The sequence below is a fragment of the Perna viridis genome, chromosome 10 (genome assembly GCF_037379345.1).
Source record: "Perna viridis isolate PV_CMFRI_1.1 ecotype Kerala chromosome 10, ASM3737934v1, whole genome shotgun sequence".
NCBI classification, from domain to species: Eukaryota; Metazoa; Mollusca; class Bivalvia; order Mytilida; family Mytilidae; genus Perna; species Perna viridis.
Genome location: NC_142454.1, coordinates 4,366,141 through 4,386,369, shown reverse-complemented (window position 1 = coordinate 4,386,369; position 20,229 = coordinate 4,366,141). Strand labels below are relative to the sequence as shown.

The window sequence follows — 20,229 nt, the reverse complement described above, 5'->3', positions numbered from 1 at the left end:
TCATAATTTTTCCAATATGATTTAAAATAAATAGTTCAACTATTATACTCTATCAACAGTCATGGTGACCATGTTTGTTGTCTGATTGATATGTAACATTCAGGACGATGATAGACAAATTTTAAGTTAATCTGTTATGTTGTTTCAGAAGTGAAGATTTTTGAAAAAGTTTACAATGACAGAGGCCAGTTGAAAACGGCCGAAACATGAACCTATGGTCCAAGTGAGCTAAAAAGGGGGTTACAACTCTATGCTATCAATGGTAATATACCTTGAGAACATCCCCTCTCTGGACCAGATCAACACTGATAGTTGTCTCCTTCAGAATGTTGTTTTCTTTGTCAACATCACATAACACAGCTTCAGAAGCTTGAAGTGACATCAGCTTGGCCAGTGCTTCTGATGTTTTACCCTGGTAATAATTAAATGGCTTTTATTCATAAAATAATGCTTTGTTTTCTCATTTAAGGACTGCTGGTGTAAACATGAAGTCTTTGGTTTAACCACGAGAGATGTTCAATTATGAAATATAATCAAATGATATCAGTTACATTTTGTTGTAGCTTGCACTTCTACTTTTTACCACATTTATTTAAACAAGAGGCTCCAAGGAGCCTGAATCACTCAACTGGTTGAATTTTGCTTTACAAGGGCAATAAATTAAACAAGAAATTGTCCAACAATTTTGACTCAAGAAAACGTTGAAAGGATTTATCATAAGGATCATTTCAGTAAATGAAAGTCTAAATCTATCATAGTTTTCAAGACACTGGCTGAAAACTGTAAAAAAAAACCGGTCATTTTCCACTGTCAAGGGCAATAACTCTTATAAGAAGGCGTCTGACAAATTTTATGCCTAAAGACTTTTGTAGTCCTAAAAATAAGGATCATTTCAGATATTGAAAGAATTTGGCTAAACCTAACCGTTTTGGAGATATATGCGAAAAACTGTTGTCTGACTCCTATCTTCTATTTTTAGTAATGGCAGTCATGTTTTTCGACGGATCAAAAACCCCCACACCAGTTCTATGTAGGATACCCCGAGAAACATTCATACCAAGTTTGGTTCCAATTGGTCAAGTAGTTTCAGAGGAGAAGAGTTTTGATAAATTGTTATCGACAATGATGGACGACCACAACGAACGCCAAGTGATGGCAATAGTTCACATGGCCTTTGGCAAGGTGAGCTAAAAAGCACAATGATTTTTTTTCAACAATAACAGGTAGATGCGTTTCGCAGAGTAAAAAAATCTGTTTTGCTGGCATATGAGATAGAACTTTCCTCATTACTGTAATTAAAAGATATTCAATTATCAGCATTATAAAAAGCAAAGACTCTTTAAGGTAACTGAGATGTACACAAAATGAGTACCTTAGCAATGTGTTCAAGCCATCTTCCAAGGGAGATAAACACCATTAACATGGGGGTCGTCTCAAAGAATGTTACAGGACTGATGGGTTCTCTCAAAATCATAGCCACTACAACTACTACCACTGAATATAAGTATGATATCGATGTTGCCAAGACAACCAAGACATCCATGTTGGCTGCCTTGTGTTTGACAGCTTTCCAGGCCTGGATGTAAAAGTATTTCCCTCCAATAAACTACAAAGATAAAAAAAATATCACAATTCATATATTTTCAGTCAAAATTTCAAATGTTCAAAAATGTAAATTACTTACTTACAAAACATAGCAATTATAAAATTTATCTCAGAAGTGACACAACTTTATAATCCTTACAACACTTCCAAAAAAGAAAACTATTAAAAGTTAAGATAAATTTAGATGCTGTCATTGGTAGAGGTGATTCATGATGCAGAAATTTTAACAGAACAAACAATGCTTTTTCAGTCCACATACACCATTTTTTATGTAACTAAAGTCCTTTCAGTATTGTAGAGTAAACCATAATTCATCTCTGACTCAAATCAACTAAGTCAAGAACAGTAACTATTGAAATGTGCTAATTTCATGAACAACATACAGTACATGTATATAATATTGTTTTAAAAAAGCAACAAGCTAATGAGAAAGTAAGACTGGTAGCGTGGTCTGTCACAGTTGCTGAATAAGAAAGTAAGACTGGTAATGTGGTCTGTAACAGTTGCTGAATAAGAAATAAAAGTGAATTTTGTGGGTTTTTGATACACATGAATCACTTTATGCCTGATTTTTATAAAGACTTGTGAACTAACCCCTCCCACTGCCTAAACAAAACAATAATTAAGATTTCCAATAGAAAAACATCATGTTCTTGTTATCAATCTTAATTTTCTTGTCTTTATCACTATAAAACAGAAACAGAATCTACCTGTACAGGTGAGGCTAATAAAAACATCAATAGATTATCTAATGACAATCCAGGCATCAGCATGACTTGGTACATGTGTCCATTTGTCTTGGGCTTTGATGTTGTTGTTATGTTCTCTAGATCTGATGTGTTGCCAGGATTACTGTGGTCATCTGGAGGCTCAGCAAACATAAAATACATCATGATGGACATTGCAGGCACACCAAAGATCAGGGACCATAAAAATGAATTTCTCCATCTAAAAATAACAGAACAAGTTTTCATAACACTTAGAACATAAATGTTCAGATCAGTAAACATTTTTCTAGTTCTGAATATTGAATACTTTTTTTAAGGCATGGCTATCAATGGTACATAAATTCTAGGACAAACATAAAACAAAAGTTGTACACCATGTCTTGCTAAGAATACCCCATTTCTGTCAAAAATAGAAAATGGAGACATAGAACAAGTCAAGCAAAAGCAATAAATCTAATATCTAAACATTTCCTCCATAAGAAGCCGAGAAAACTGTTACAAAACATTTCCTTCAATAGAAGCCGAGAAAACTGTTACAAAACATTTCCCCCAATAGAAGCCGAAAAATCTGTTACGAAACATTTCCATTATGTATAACCTAAATAAATACTAAGACATACAGAAAACAGGAAGTAGATAAGTATCTAAGAATTCCCTCCCATAGAAGCAGAAGATTCTATTATATTTAAGTGTACAGACAAAGTGATTAAAGCTCCCACTCATTAGAGTAAGGATATAATAATGATGCAAAATTTAGCCTCCAAAATAAATTTTGAAGATATGATCAACTTAAGAAGCCATACCTATGGATTTTAATATGCATAATCCATATTTGATAGACCTTCTCAAATGATTGCTAAGAGAAAAAAACTTGTTATTAAGTCTATGCTTTAGTTCAGATCACTACTTTTCAAGTCTTGTTCCATTGTGTAGATTTCCACAAATGAAGACATTGATGTAAGTAGCTGTCTTTGTAAAAATCATGCAAAATTTGAAAAATGTGATACACCCCAGAAAAGGCTACATATTTTTATTTTTGTAATTAAGTTGTTTTATGGGTCTATACTATGAAACATGTAATTATTCATTCATATCAGTCTATTCTTAGGATATAATCAACATTGAAAATTCAATAGATTCTGTTGTATTTGAGTGTCATTTGCAGACTTATCTCCTTTAATTTTGAAATCTACAGTGCAATTCTATATAATTTTTATCTCCTAAGAACATGGGTTATATAAAAAATTCAATGTTTATTCCTGTTTACTATGGCAATTCAAACAAAATATCAAAAATAAAAATATGAAGGCTTTTAACCCTTGAATCATATTTTGAATGATTCTTAGCTGGAGTGCTATTTAATAGTCAGGGGGTTTATAATTTACATAATAGTGATTTTGTTCTATTTTTAAACAGTACTAAATTTTAATTTATTTTTCTTTCTATGGCAATATAATAGTCCTTTTATGATGAAGAACTTACTTTCGAATAGCATCTCGATGATCATATCTTGAGGAATTTTTATCTGTGTCAGTAAACAAGTCTGCATTGAATCCTAACCCCTGAATAAGAAAGCGAAATTTGAATAGTGATTTAAGCTGTTAAATATGAGACACATTTTGTGTGATTTTTATTCAATAACATAAAGAAGATTTAATATATATTAACAGTATAAAGTATAACTTTAATGTAAGTGACTGAAAAAAATGACATTGTTCAAATCTACTCTAATGCCGGACAGCTTATTCATTGCATATATCTGCCGAACTCATGTAAACATATTTTAGACCAATAAGCTAAAAGTTTACAAGAGCAATTCTATCTTATGATTACACATACCATGCATTGCACTGACTCTGTATGATTCATCAATTTTTGATTGGTTTGTGGTATATTCATAAACATTCCAAATACCTTTAAACTCCCTATTTTCTAAGCATTAACAAGCCATATGGCCGCATGTACTTTGTAACCTCTACTGGTTTTGTTTTATATTAAGCGATGAATTATATACAAATTCTAGCCTCTCAGTGCTACAATGTAACAAAAAATCAAACCAACCTTTATTTTCTCAATAATATCTCTGGGCCCTGTGATTTCAGAGTCATAAGTAAATTTTCCTTTGTTGGTTGCCAAGGCAACAGATGCAGACAATATACCTCGTTCCTTCATCACGTTAGATTCAATCAAATGGACACAAGAAGAACAAGTCATCCCTGTTATCTACAAGTATGGATAATAGTAAATATAAGGAGATTATTAAAGAATGAATTTCATTGAAATTATGACTATAACGGATTAAAATCACACAAGAATTGACTGTATGGTACAATTAGTATATCTAATTTGAATTAGATTGAAACTGGTATTGAAAATGCTTTTGAGATATTTTTGGTCTTAATTGAAGTACATTTTAAACCATTATGATGTATATTAATATACACAACTTTTTTTAAGCCCACTGTTGTTGTGTTTTCTGGTGATTTTTGAAAATATAAAACTGAACTATGGTAATGCCATGTGACCAGAGCCTAGCAAAATGTTCAGTCTTACTTTTTCTTAGCAGTCAAGTGTATTATAGATGTAATTCATTTACCAGGAATTCGAGGAGGAATTACAAAGCAATAGAAGAAGTATAAGATATCGACTAAAATTTAAATTGTGCCACATAAACTTTATGCAAGTAGGCAGTCAAATAGGCTGAGTAGAATAGTGATCACTTATACCCCTCAACACAACACTGGTCATGTCTTTAAACCAACTTATTTTAGTGACTTCTTTCTTTCATGTTTCATGATATCAATTCAATTTCGCTTTTAAATATTTTTGTGACTTACACTCTTCTAATATGAAGGCATTAAATGAACGGGCTTATTCATGGAAATTTATTTTCATGTTTCTCTTTTGCTCACAAAAAAAATTGTATTATAGTATGAAGTATCCAACACAAATAAATATTACTGCTTCTTCACCCTTCACATACCAGAAGTTCCACTGATCCTTTCCCTAATGATTCTGACTCTACCACAGAAGCATGAAAGCCAAGGTCTGTTACACGATTAGCTATCTGATTAGACAGTATATACTCTGGGTCATATTTTATCTCAGCCTTCTGTGCCATTAAAGCTACTAACACATGTTTAATACCTGTAATATAAAAAAAGTAAAATACATTAAACAAAAAATGTAAAAAAGCAAAAATTTGCTTCAATTAAGAGTGACAATTCAATTTCATTAAGCAAAAGAATATATTATAATGTATGCAATAAAAACTAGAAATAGTATGAGCAAGCTCACAAAGAGAACACCCCCACTTCAAATATAAAGTTAAATATATAAATCTCACTAACCACTTCCAATGTTTCAATTACTTTACATGTTAAAAAAGTAATTTTCGAAATTTCACTGTAAATTCCCAGGACAAATGATATCTTAAAGTAGCATACCATTACAAAGCTTGGAAAATAAGGCTTTCAAAATCATTATGCTAATGGTACAAATCTTCACAAAATTTACCTGAATAAATAATACTGTAAATCCAAATTTTCACCTTTTCTGCCAACTGACAGCATGGAGGCAAATTACTCACACATGTAAACAATATTCATACGCTTTTGTAGTAAATTACAAATACGATTTTAAAGTACACATTCTCAGCTTTATTTTGACTACTTTTGATCAAAATACACACAAATAATGCACTTATAATGGATAGTTCTAGGTTCAGTGTGTTTTTGGTACTACTTATGGGATTGTCATTTGACCCTGAAGTAGTTAGTGAGACCATAACCAGTGTAATTTAAATTATCGCCCTTTGGAATCCTCTGACAGGATCTATGTGCCTTCATTCAAATCTACTAACTTTCCTATAAAAATTAATAACCTGGAGCAGCTAAGGAGGAGTTGGGCTTAGGACCTTTCAACATGTAAAACACTTAAATTGTATTATCTCCCATAAGGGTCCTCTGACAGTAACTATATTCCTTAAAGCACATCTACATATGATGCGCAATCTCCAATAAAATTTCATCAAAATCCCTTGAGCTGTTTTGGAGGAGTTGTGGTGACGAGGTTTGTATATGTAAAACACTGAAGTTGGATTATCTCCCATAAGGGTCCTCCGACAGTACCTATATTGTTTCATGCACATCTATATATGATGCCCAACATTCCTTAAGATGTATATCAGTTCCATAACTGTACTTGAATATATTTCTATTTTCTCCTCTATAAATTCACAATGAAGGCATATCAACAGCCATTTACAATTATCAAACATTATTAACCTTCTACTTTCTTTAGATTCTTCTCGATATTATTAACACAGGAAGAACATGTCATTCCTGTTATATGTAAAAAGCACTTCTCATAGCCATCTTCCTCATCATTGTCATCCATCTTGGTCGATGGCTTAAATTGTACCGACCCTCTGTTAGCATCCATCTTTATACTTCCTGTACCACTGGTCCTTGACAAATTACTGACAGACCTAGTCACTGTTACTTCAGGCACAACAAAATGATCTTCAGAGGCTGAAAATAAGACATGCAAATAGTATTCAGTTACTGTAGTATCACTTGATGTGTCTTTACTCTTAGCATTGAATTCCATATTACATGTGAAAACTGTTTTTTTTAATTGTATTGAATTCTTATTGGTTTTAATAAACAAATATTATATTTTTTTTTATTTTTGCAGTGTATTTATTATCATGAATTTCACAATCATTAATTATAAATATGGTAACATTTAATGTAATGCAAACTAAAACATGAATGAAAAAATGTTTGAAACTACTAATTATATGTAAAGTAAGTAGTTTGAAAAATAAGTGCAATGATAATTCAAATAAATACCAATATATGATTAATACATGTACTTCCGATCAATAATTGTATTAGTTAACTTTCTGTTGATTGAAATTAATATTGTTTTGTATATTTTAAATACATTGCTGAATATATACATGTATATGTATAAGCACAAGTGCTTTAACTGTCAAGTATTAATTCTTCCTATTTATTTAATCAAATTTGTTCTCATTTGATTTTTATTGAAAGTTTTTTTTTAAACCCTTTGACCCATTTTGCACAGCCATATGGGCAACTGACCCCTTTTTAAATAACCAGCTTCCTCTAGCTGCAAGTAACAATATATCCAAATTTCATGACATTTGCTTCACTGCAACTAAACTTATTGCATGGAAACTAAAAATTTAACAATGACAACAACCACAGCATCGTTACTAAATACAACTGCAATTTTTGTGGTTGTATAAAAAACTTTTTTATCAAGTTTTAATAAGATTAGTACAAGTCTGTAACAAACTAAATAAAAAAATTTAGGAAATTATTACGAAATATTGAAGATCTAAATAAAGGAAAATCCTTGGACAAAAGAAATCCAAGAACTCCTGTAAATCAGGCATATTAGGTATTCCATGTTTCATTATCTATATTGTCAGTGTAAAAGGTGTTATGATAAACACTGAAATCAATAAAAAAAAATATTGCATACAAAAAAAATCATATCTGAATTTGTTCAATAGTTCACGTAATAACAACTTCCCATTTAGGAAGTACATGTCCGCTCTTTGAATCATGACTCAATAAATGTGACTTCCTGAAGACACTGGGTCACATTGTTTCATCACTAAGTTTTAATTTTAGATATTTGGGTGTAAACAGAGACTAATGTAAACTTCGTACTTGTATGTTAACCATACATGGTTATAGGGATTTCTGAACCTTTAAGAGGTGGCAATACAACATTCATCTTGTTATTCTAGATTGTTCGGCATCAAATTACTATATGTATTGTAGCAAATGCTAATTTTTTAGTTTTTTTTTTTCTGTAGTATAAGAAGATAAGTATGTAAAAAATAATATGAGGCAGGAGTAAGAGTACAAAGAGTAATCAAGGAAATCATGATTCTGGCAATAATCAAAAGAATGTAATCCAGGGACAAAGACCAGACATGGAAAACAGACACACACAACAAAGAACATCAAGTAACTAAATCATACATACAAAGTAACAAAAGCAAATAAGCAACTCGGACTCAACTAAAAATAGGAGCATGGACCAGGTGCACCAGTAAGGTAAGCGTCCTCTGCTTTTCGGGAAACACCCGCTAAGTTGCTCATAAAATGTCAAGTCCACAGTAGAAGAAGGATAAAAGGAAAACTGTGACACATAGAACAAATCAGTTTTCATGGTACATATGGATACGCCATAACGATCCAGTTGAAAATATTGATATTTTCACAGTTTTACATCAACTAGGGTTTTTTTCTCATAATTCAACAAAATTTTAAGGTTTAAAAAACATTCTGTTTTTGTTAAATATGTGAAACTAGTAAAATTCTTTACTCAGTACTGCAGGTTAACTTCCTGTCAGACTGAATTCGGGCTCTCGGTGCTCAAGGTCAAAGGTTAATCTTATATTGATAACCATTAGGAAGACTCCTAGCTTCCTCTATAAACTTTGAAAAATAAGTCTTTCATAGGGCTGGTCAGCAGTGAAAATATTTTAAACTGCCCACAATAGATCACTACAATTTGTTCGTATGATAAATATTTGATAGTACCAGTACTCCCAACAAAATCTGGACATACATATACAATCACACATCTTCACTAAAGGTTAAACCAAAATTTTTTACCTCCCTTGTTAAGCAGAAAACCACTAACTTCAATTGTTTTAAAAGACACATCTTAACTTAAGTATGCATTACCAGGTAATGACGCTTCAAATCCCATATCTTCTATAGCATCCCGCAGCATCTGTGGAGTTACCCTGTTTGGATTATATTCTATTTCACCCTTCTGATCAGCTAGGAAAACTTTAATAGACTTTACCCCAGGATTCTTTGAAATGGTCCCTTCGATAGTATTGACGCAGGATTGACATGTCATACCACCAATATTCACAACCACTGCTGCTGTTGCATCTATTCTAGCACCGGACACAGCAACCTTAGCTTCAAAACCCATATCATCTATCATCTCTGCAATGTGTTCTGGTGTTATCACCAGCTCGTTGTATTTAACTATTCCATTTTCCTTTTCCAAGTTGACCTTTATAGAAATGATCCCTGGCTTATCCTTAATATTACCTTCGATGTTTCTGACACAGGACATACATGTCATGCCAAGGATTGAAATCTCACATTCCTGTTCTGAAGCTCCAGATTTGGTTGAATTTCTCTCGGCTAGGAGATCAAATTCTAGCTCTACAGAAGACTGACGAGGAAAGGAGGCTTCAAATCCCATATCGTCAATGGCTTCTCTCAGGATTTCTGGATTAGTTTTGTCAGGATTGTAAATAATAAAGGCTTCCTTATCTGCCAGAGACACCCTTATTACATCTACCCCAGACTTTGTCTTTAGGTTGGTTTCAATATTCTTCACACATGATTGGCAAGTCATCCCTTCTACAACAATTCTTGTAATAAGTGATTTTGGGTGCTCAATAACATTGGCTTCAAACCCCATGTCATCAATACTTTCTGCTATTTTACTTGGTAAAACCTTCATTGGATCATACAATACAGTTGCTTGTTCATTTTCCAGAGACACAGAAATTTTAATAACTCCAAGAACTTCAGAAATGTTGCTTTCAATGTTTTTCACACAGGACATACAGGTCATGCCCTTCACACTGATTTGTGTACTAGATTCAGAGTTACTCCCCCTGCTTTCCACAACTGCTGGGTTGACTGTCTTGACTTTAGCTGGGAAGCCCATATCATCTATTTTTTCAGCGATAATTGGAGGTGAAATCTCAGTGGGGCTGTACTTTATAATAGCTTCCTTTTTCTCCAGAATGACCTAAAATATAGAAAAGGAAAATATAATTATGAGTTACCAAATAAGTTAAAACAAAAACAAATTTATATGTTATAATATCATGGTCAAGACAGTAATACATGTACACAGTTGTGCACAGTAAAAAGAAAAAAAATAACAAGAAGACAAGATACTTCCCTTCATCTTGGGAGATGTTCATCTAAATAATCCCAGTGAAATGGTCATTATACATTTTATTTTGGAAAGAATCTCACTCTCAACTGACAAAATATTTCACCTAGCTCAACAGCATAAATATTCATCTTGGTATGTAATTGAATAAAGTGTCAATGTATATGCTTTATGGACTATAACAGTAGACAAGGAAAACATGAAGAAAAATAGATCTAAATTTGTCCTAGATAACACCCTTGGGCCATTGTATCATGTTAGAAAATTTGGATGACATTGATTTGTCATAACAGGTCAATCCTGTTCAAATATTTCACATCATACAAATGTACTTTCAATTTTGATTGGACAACAATGATCATATATTATTGTCCTTGAACCCTGATCCATTATTAAACAAACAAAGCTAGAAATTTTATGATAACTGTGATTTGGTTAAGCTTGTCTATCAAATTTTCTCCTCCCTTTTTGATTTTCATTGTCCATTTAAGTAATTAAATGACATTGTGGACTACTTAGATGACATTGTGGATTACTTAAAAACTTCTCCCTCACAAAATATCTACACAAAGGTGTACCTATGGATGGTTTTAAAGTTCCTTTTGTTTCTTAAACAGAATAAATTGGCTCATTAAAAAAAACATTATAGAATATATAACGCCATAATAGACCTGCAGCATGCTATTATATTGTTCATGCTTGTATCCCTATAATACTCTGTTGAGTAATATACCATATATATCTTAATGAATTGTTTTGTTTTTTTTCATTTAACTTAAACAGGTAAATTTGTGTTTTTCAATTCATTGCAATAAACATAGGTGAGCAATTGAATTTTTCTGAGAAAAATGGAATCAGATTTAGTTTCTGCCCTAAATGACACAGATGAATGTACAATGAAGAAACTATATAATGTTTTAGAAGATTAAAAAGTGCTGTGTGTTTGTTGGTAATATGCTTCATGCTGATTGATGATCAAGATTAATTAGAAGAAATGCCAAAGATTTAGTTGGTACCAGGAAAAAAGCATCTGGTGAAGCCAGGACTCGTATGTATAAAAAGTTGGAAGAGCTAAAAGATAGGGACGAGAAGGAACTGGCTAGCTATAAAGCAGAAATAAGATATAGACCTTAAGGAAAAATCAGAAGAAATAATTATACACGAAACTGGAATAATAGATATTAACATAACATTTCAATCTAATTCATGTTTTTTTTCCGAACTACTGAGTTTATGACAACATACAATTCAATCGGAACTATAGAAATCAAACTTTAGAGATTGGATTATGTAATCATTAATGAAAATGTTTTTCCCTATATTTCAAAATAAATTTACTCGATGAGCTATGAATCTTGAATTTCTATTTCACATCACTGTAGGTATCTAGGTTATCCAGGTCATACAACGTGACTTCTCAATGAGTAGTCATTCGTCTATAACATTTACTTGATAAAGCCGAACACATTGTATATTTATTCTCATAGTTAGTGATTGCAAACTGAAACAGTAATTATTCTGTTCAATTATTGCATATTTTGAAATCTACTTTGAATTGTGATTACAGTTCAATTTCTTTATTATTTCAACATGGGCAGATGTTTCAAAAGAAAGCAGAAAATAAATAAAACTACTAACCATATGAAAGATAAATAAGCTCAATGCAAGAGAAAGTGCAAAGCTCTTGTCGATATATCAAAACAATACGTTTTCAATCTTACAAATAAGAAGCTAACAGATGATGAGTATATACTATTAGGAAAAGGACTGTAATTCATTCCTAAACTGTCGAATTGCAAAATTAGAAAATCAATAATGAATGATCTTAAAGAATATTCAAGAAAAATGAGATGTCGATATTTATTCAGTACGAATAATGATAACACAATACACCCACTTAGAATAAAATCATACTTCAATCCCATTCTGACTTGCAATACTTTAGGAAATTATCTTTTTCTGACTAAGCTAGAATTATCAAACATACAATTAACAAGTACAAGGTCAAACAGATGTCTGTGTTACAGTCATTAAGTAATATGTCAGATGTAATCTTCTCAAAAAGCAATAAAAGCACAACGATCTGCATTTTAGACAGGAATAAAGATATAAATGAGGGTTACGACAATTAGAAACAATGCACTACACAGAAACTAACTTTCCTAACCTATTGGAAGTTCACAATACGATCAAATTATTTATTGATATATTGGTTATTTGACAACCATGAGGTTGATGGGACAACACATTTTTTTTTCATGGCATAGATGCGAATGGGCCTAGACTAGGCAGATTATATTTATTGCCTAAAATCCATGAACTGGATGAAAACACTGTTAAGGACATAAAAGGAGAAAAAGCAAAAATAGATAAATTGCCACCATGCAGGCCTATAATATAACTCGGTAACTGAAAGAATAAGCAAATTAATTGATTACTTTCTGATCCCCATTGTAGAAAGACAAAACAGTTACATAAGAGACTTTAGACTTTATCAACAAAATCAAAACTTTAAAAGCAGATAGAGAGATTGTCTGTTGGTAGATCTAACAAGTATGTATACTAATTTACATTTCACAGAAATCTAAGACGCAACTGAAGAAAGCTACAAAACTAGGGCAGAATCAGATTACACTATACCATGCCCTAACCCAAAGTCTATTCAAACTATACTGAATTTTTTTTTGGATAATTTCTTCAAATTTAATGAAAAAATGTTACTGTCAAGTAATAGGAGCAAGTATTGGCTCTATTATGTAGCCCCGAAATTTGTGATATTACTGCATATAAAATTATCAAGCAAGTCTTCAACAGATTCGAAACAAAAAACAAAATATTGTTCTATGGAAGATACAGAGATGACAGATTTTTTATACACAATGGACCACAGAATGAAATCGAGTGTTTTTTTCGACATTGCGAACTCAATTCATCCATTGTTAAAATTTACATTCAACACATCAAATTCTAAGGCAATATTCTTGACACTTGTATTTACAAAGGTGAACGTTTTGAAATAGGTGGTAGATAGAATATTTGATATATGTAGCTACATAAAACCAACTAATACTCATCAATTCCTCCACAAATCTTCAATGCACAATACCAGCGTTTTCTCGGGACTTATAAAAGGTGAAACTATTAAGCATATTAGAAACAACAGTAACATGGAAAATTTGTTGAAAATACTTCATGAATTTAAGATATTTTTTATAAAAAAGAGGATATTCAGAAAATTTGATCAACACCAACATGGAGTCAGCTCTTTTGAATAGACGTTCTGAACTCTTGAGAAAAAAGGAAAGAGACACTAATGGCATCCCATTAGTTTTTATAAAAAAATACCACTTTTGCATGAAAAAAATTGGCAAACTAATTAAAAAACATTGGAAAGTGTTAATGAAAGATGAAGACTGTAAGAAAATATTCAACTGTCAACCTCTTATTGCGTACAGCAAATACAAAAATATCAAAGAATTTCTTACACATTCTCCATTGTGCAAGATCTCAGTTAGACCCTGACGAAACGAGGAGCAACTGCTAAGTCCTCCTTTGAGCTGCAGAAAGTGTAGGGTCCAAGAAGTGGGCATACATGGCTGATGGGCATCAACTTTGTAACTAGCTAAAAACATACTAGGTGTTATCAGATTGACCCAAATGTCATGTTGGAAGTAAACAAACAAATATATATATATATATATAACTTTGTAACTAGCTAAAAACATACTAGGTGTTATCAGATTGACCCAAATGTCATGTTGGAAGAAAACAAACAAAAATCATGACTGGCAATAACAGTCTGTTTTAAGCTTCAGTGAACCTTTAATTTTGGACCAATAATTTAGTGTTCAACAGTGTGATCAGAATTATTTTTGTAGGACTTCAAAAGCATAAAGGAGCTTTCAGCCAAGGATAGCATGTAACGTTGTCAAAAACCAGCAGAGCAGAGTGACCCTTTACTTAGATCCGTAATTTCTAAATGTACAATTACATAAATGACCTGTAAACATTTTATTTGTTAACTCTACAAAAGGGATAGGACACAAGTTTTACCAACTTATGAAGTCTTTTCCCAACAATAATATACAATGCATATATGAGAAGATTAGAACATTGAGGGCATGCATAAAATCATTATGAATATTAAAAAACACAATTTTGAATTAGATTTTACAAGACAATGAAGAAAAAAAGAAAGGAAAAACAACAGTACAATGAGAGAGAGAAAAAAAGAAAAAAAACAATGGTACAATGAGAGAGAGAAAAAATGAAAAACAACAGTACAATGAAAAATAAAAATTAAAAAACACCATGCAGTACAATGAAAAAATAATTAAAAAAACGAAAGTTTCAGAAAAATATGTACAAAACTGAAGAGAAACATTATTATTTTTTTTTGTAGAATGACAAATAATGGAAGACAATTTGATGGAAGGACAAAATGATTGAAGGATGTTATGATGGAATGACAGAATGAAGGAAGAGACAACAGGAGCATATCAAATAACTTTTTATCCCAGTTTTATAATAAGATGATAGTATTTTATATCAAAGACATCAACACAAAAATTCCAAAATCATTGATTTCAAAGATTACATTGTTTTATTTCAAATCATGTCCAAGTTCAAAAAACAATGTATTACAGAACTATTTTTTGATAGTTTTAAATAAAATTGCAATGAGCAGAGTGACAAAGCAATGTGTTCAGACATTTAATAACTGAATACTGAAAGTTTTGTCATAAGTGCAGATGTACTAAGATAACTGAATTTCACTCTAAAAAGTATGAATCAGCTCTTAGGAATAAAACATTAATTTATGGTTGAAGTACAAGAGTCTGATATATCAACTAGTCCTTCAAGTATATCCAATTATAAGTGTAGGAAAATGATACTATACTCATTCTGTCTGTCTGTCTGTCTGTCTGTCTGTTTGTCTGTGATCATAAAGTTAGTGTTTCCTACACCTTTCACTGACATGACATTACATCAATGCACTGTTCTGAAATAGTTTCTCTCAAGTTTCTGATAAAAAGAGGTAAATTGTTCATGTACAATTTAACACACTAAACCATAGAATTTAGACCACAAAACTAAATACACATTATAGGTGTATCATTTTCTGTGTTTTTTTCTGACCACAGTGGATTAATAAGCATGAAAAACAATACACACAGAAACACAGTCACATATTATCTTTCAATAAAACTGTAGAGGTGTATATTTTCATGATAATTAGTTGCATGTCTAGATAAGCATATTTTGATTCAGTCATTGTACCGTTAGTGTCTTATATCCAGAAGTTTATCTTTATTATGATTTTAAGTGGTTTTCTATAGGAAAGGTGATGAAGTACAGTATCATGTTACCCATGTAGGATGTTGTTTTAAGTAGTTGTTAAAGTTTTTGATTTATTGGAAATTGGTGCTAAGTTGGTGTTGAATTGGTGCTTAATTTAGGTCATGTAAGTTATGATAATTAAAATAGTTGGTGCATATTTGGTGTAAAATTGGTGTTGGTGTTGAAATGGCTTTGATTTTCAGTTTTAAAAAAAGATTGGAGATTCAAATTTAGTAGTGGAATAAAATGGGATAGGTGGTCAAAAAGGAGAGAAAAAAGAGAGAGAGAGAGAGAGAGAGAGAGAGGAGTATTGCAGATTTTATGTTTAGGAGTATACGGTTGCAGACTGAATGTAAGATTGGAATTTATTTTTATGTGGTTAAGGGATGTGTTTTTCGAGACAAGTGATGCAAGAGGAATATCATTTTTGAGAGTTGTAACTTGCCGTAACTGGAAGTTAACTCGTTGTTGTTGATGATGTTTGTTGGACGTTTTGACGTATACTTGCCTTAACAGGAAGTATTTATATTCAAGACAATACGTTCCGAGGTTCCGGACAATGGTCCGAGTTTATTGTGAATTATTGACGTTAATATAACTTGCCTTAACAGGAAGTTATCGTGTTCTGGACAATGGTCCGAGGTGCCGGACGGTGGTCCGAGGTCGTAGACTGTAAGTGTTGACGATAGTGTAACTTTATAGCTGATCTGATCAGAAAGAAAGAATATCGTTTGGCTAGATCCTTCAATCTCAGTTTCCGCTATATAGATGACGTATTATCTTTAAACAATCCTAATTTCGGGGATTTGATACATCGAATCTACCAAAAAGAACATGAGATAAAGGATACTACAATGTGAAGTCAGCCTCATATCTTGACCTACACTTAGATATCGATGGTAATGGAGAACTATTGACCAAACTTTACGACAAACGTGATGACTTTTCATTCAGAATTGTCAACTTTCTTTTCATCTGTGGCAACATCCCTTCGGCACCTGCGTGTGTTATGCCAGAGCTTGCCAAAACTATGCAGACTTTTTGTATCGCGCTAGAACTCTAACAAATAGGCTTCTGGAACAGGGTTATGTTGCTACAAGATTGAAGTCATCACTACAGAAGTTTTATGGTCGTCATCATGAACTCGTGGATCATTATGGTGTATCCATCTGCACCATGAAAACTGATTTATTCAAAGGGTCATAGTTTTCCTTTCCTCGTTTGTCTACCCCGGACTTGACTTTTTATGAGCATCTTGGCGGGTGTTTCTAAAAAAGCAGAGGACACTTACCCTACCGGTACACCTGGTCCATGCTCCCAGTTTTCAGTGGAGTCCGAGTTGCTCATTTACTTTTGTTACTTTGTATGTATGATTTTAGTTACTTGATGTTCTTTGTTGTGTATGTCTGTTTCCCATGTCTGGTCTTTGTCCCTGGATTACATTCTTTTGATTACCGCTATAACCTTGGTTCCCTTGATTACTCTTGCCTTAACAGGAAGTTATCGCTATATGGAGAATTCCTCGATTGCTGATGTCTGTTGTGTTGTTCCCCTGTACCATATGGATCCCATCCATATTAAGGAATCTGAGAACTTTTAAATGATAATTTGATTGAGCGCACCGTATATTTGAGTTTTCGTAATTTTCTGATGTCATTATAACTTTTCATCCTGAAACATGTATTTTATGTATAATCGTAATAAACTGTTGATTAGTGACAATTCTCTTTATTTTGAACCCGCCTGGAATTGTGAGCAACTTGGCATCAGTGGTTAGAACATACCAGCCAAAAGCTTTGCACATACTCCGCCGCCATGGCAAAACAGAAAATGTCAATGCATAAGTTCCTTTTGTCAAAATCCCTTCAGTTGTTTTGGAGGAGTTTGGCTTGCAGAAAAATTACTAACAGACAAACAGACTGATGGAAGGAAGGACATGGGCCCCTTCTTTAAGTCAAGTGGTAGTAGGTAAAAAACTGCACAATTATACATGTATGCAGTATTCTTTGTACGAGATGTAACTTTAACTCTTTGGTGTTAAAAGAAACTCTTCAATTTAAACAGATATAATACACTTCAATGAATACAACCAAAGCAACCAAAGAGAAAACAGAGAAAACAGGAACAGAAATGAAACACTACTAGATTCAAATTCCAGATATAACAAAAAATGATTTTTAGAAATCAACATTCCATCCAATATATATGTACATGTACAAACGCAAACATCAAAATACAGTTTTGATAAAAAACTTTACCGGAAGTTTGCTGTATCCAAAATTACTGAATGCCATGATTATGAATCTTTACTAATACAAAAATCCACTTGTATCCTGCAGAACTGTTCTTAAAATCCACGTAATCACATCACATCAAATTAAGGTCTGTTAAACACAAAAACACAGAAGGTTTACATGTTCCGCATGGCTGACCCTCAGGAAATGAAATACTTTGTACACACTAATCAGCTTTCTACTTAAATTGATGACTTAATTGTCACTAAAGATAAAGTAACTATTGTCTATAAAATATCCAATCAATCAACATTTACACACCCTTTGTTCAGGTAAATACTTTTACAAGCACATAAAGACAAATTCACTGTTCACTTAAATTGTCAAATTTTCTTTTCTTTTAATAGTGAAATATGTTTTCTCCTGGCCTGAGTAAAATTTAATGTCACATGTTTAGTAAAATTAATTTATATCCATTAAGAAACAGGGTTAAGGACATTAGATATACACGTTGCCATGAGTGTATTACAGAGTATCATATAAAATGTTATCTTCCTATTACAAACATGTACTTAACTAAATAACTAAGGTCTTATCTCTATAGTAGATAGTATTGTGCCTTGTCACAGGAAGACAGTGGATTAATTCTATGATCACAGAGAAGGTAAGAAGAATTTCATATTTCTCTGAAATTTCCAGGTAAGAAACTTATAATGTGAACATGGCAGGAAATTATCTTTTTCAATTGTTAAATGTGTTGCATCATGGTGGAATAAAATATACATTTTGTTTCTCAAACAACTATGGAATACAAAATGTAACTGGTTTAAAATGGAACATAAAGGGAATACATGTACATGTATGTAGATTAAATGAATGCAATGAACATCTTCTGAGCTTTGTAGTTAACATGGACAAATGTCCCATATATCTGTGTACATCTGTAATAATCCTCCCTTCCTCAGTTAATACAAAAGACCGTAAGTCTTACAAGTTTTGGAATGTTGAAGATAGAAAAATCGATGTCCAAAGCAGATTATATGAAGATGATGTATGCCTGATCAATATCTGGTTATCAATAAAGAATAATTTGTACCATTTATCACTTATACACCTGAATATAACAAGTAATTTGACTTGTAAATGACTTCAATTAAAAATAATACTATCCACAAATCATTGCAACTTCCGAGAATATTAAAAATATTACATGAACAGACATGTTAGGTACATTTGTCATATAGACTAGTTTGCTTGAATATAACTATATGAGACTTAAAGTTGAATAAGTCCCATAACTCCTACAAAAAAAGCAGTGTAGTGTGCACACCTACACTTCATGATAATACATCTTCAAACATTAGGAAGCAACACACCAAGTGGTTTCAATGGACATGCATTCAAAAGGGATTGCCAATTTCCATTTTCTTTGGTCACTTAAAAGCAGGAACAAAAACATAAGTATTAAGTTTGTACAGAATTTCACCTCTAACTCATTAATACTTAAATTGTAGGAGTTTGAATAAAATTTTTTATATTATGTATCATGAGCATGAAATATATTGTCAGTCTTTAGTTTAAAAGCTTTTTATATAGTCCATATATTTAGTTTCTTGTTAACTCAAAAAATATCTAAATGCAAATTGTAGTTTTGTGGTAGTTGTTAAGCTTTCAATTTACAGGTACTGGTTAGTTTTAAATTTGCCTACAGCTACTTACATTATATTGAAGAAAATCACAGATAAACCCTCAGGTGATACAGCTACATATTTTTGAAAGATTAAAATCTACTCTTTTTTTCAATTACAGAAATAGGTTGAGATCCTATGAGTTTAAATCTGATTTTGTCCATTTTTCCTACATTTTTGTACTTGATACAATCTTATTAACAAACAATCTATATATATTTATGCACACCTGTATGACAGACAGTTTACTTCTGTAAAGTGACTATAAACTTATTGGTTATGTGCATGATAACAAAAGTATTTAATTATAAGTCAACAAGGCTTTTCGTCAAGGAAGTCTATTTACAGACTGAACTTGACTTAGAGATCATTGGCAACCAAATTAATAACCAGGGTACATTTCAACATATAACTACAAAAATAACACTCTGCGGGTTATTCTCCTTGTGAAGTTTGCATTAAGATATCGCTCTGCCACCGATCATACTCCATGCCAAATATGTGATGTTTACTTTACGTACGACATGGGCATGTAACGATATTAAGGCTATATAATATGTGTAGAACTGCAAGATTTCAATGATTATATGATATTAACTATTTAAGTTTTGACACAGAGAGCTGGACTATTTTGTTAAATTGACCCAAACA

The 20,229-nt window shown here is 32.1% G+C and overlaps 2 protein-coding genes across 8 annotated transcripts in view; one reads left to right on the top strand and one right to left on the bottom strand.

The window, feature by feature from the left end:
- Window positions 1–20,229, bottom strand: part of LOC148604215 (copper-transporting ATPase 1-like) — a 49,185-nt gene that overhangs the window by 10,760 nt on the left and 18,196 nt on the right. For 5 of the 6 annotated variants that reach the window (XM_088547637.1, XM_088547636.1, XM_088547641.1 and 2 more), the window contains 8 exons: window positions 9,071–10,166; window positions 6,620–6,865; window positions 5,317–5,480; window positions 4,395–4,556; window positions 3,816–3,895; window positions 2,316–2,553; window positions 1,373–1,606; window positions 272–412 (listed from right to left, as the gene is read on the bottom strand). In XM_088547637.1, coding sequence (XP_088403763.1) covers window positions 272–412; window positions 1,373–1,606; window positions 2,316–2,553; window positions 3,816–3,895; window positions 4,395–4,556; window positions 5,317–5,480; window positions 6,620–6,865; window positions 9,071–10,166 — 2,361 coding nt within the window. Of the gene's footprint in view, window positions 1–271; window positions 413–1,372; window positions 1,607–2,315; window positions 2,554–3,815; window positions 3,896–4,394; window positions 4,557–5,316; window positions 5,481–6,619; window positions 6,866–9,070; window positions 10,167–17,914; window positions 18,256–20,229 lie in introns of those variants that run through there. The other variant, XM_088547642.1, reaches the window with a different exon arrangement.
- LOC148604214 (protein FRG1-like) overlaps window positions 18,416–20,229 on the top strand; it is a 30,387-nt gene continuing 28,573 nt past the window's right edge. Inside the window, exon 1 of one of the 2 annotated variants that reach the window (XM_088547648.1) lies at window positions 18,416–18,554. The gene's annotated coding sequence lies outside the window, so the exon portion shown is untranslated. Of the gene's footprint in view, window positions 18,555–19,593; window positions 19,644–20,229 lie in introns of those variants that run through there. The other variant, XM_088547650.1, reaches the window with a different exon arrangement.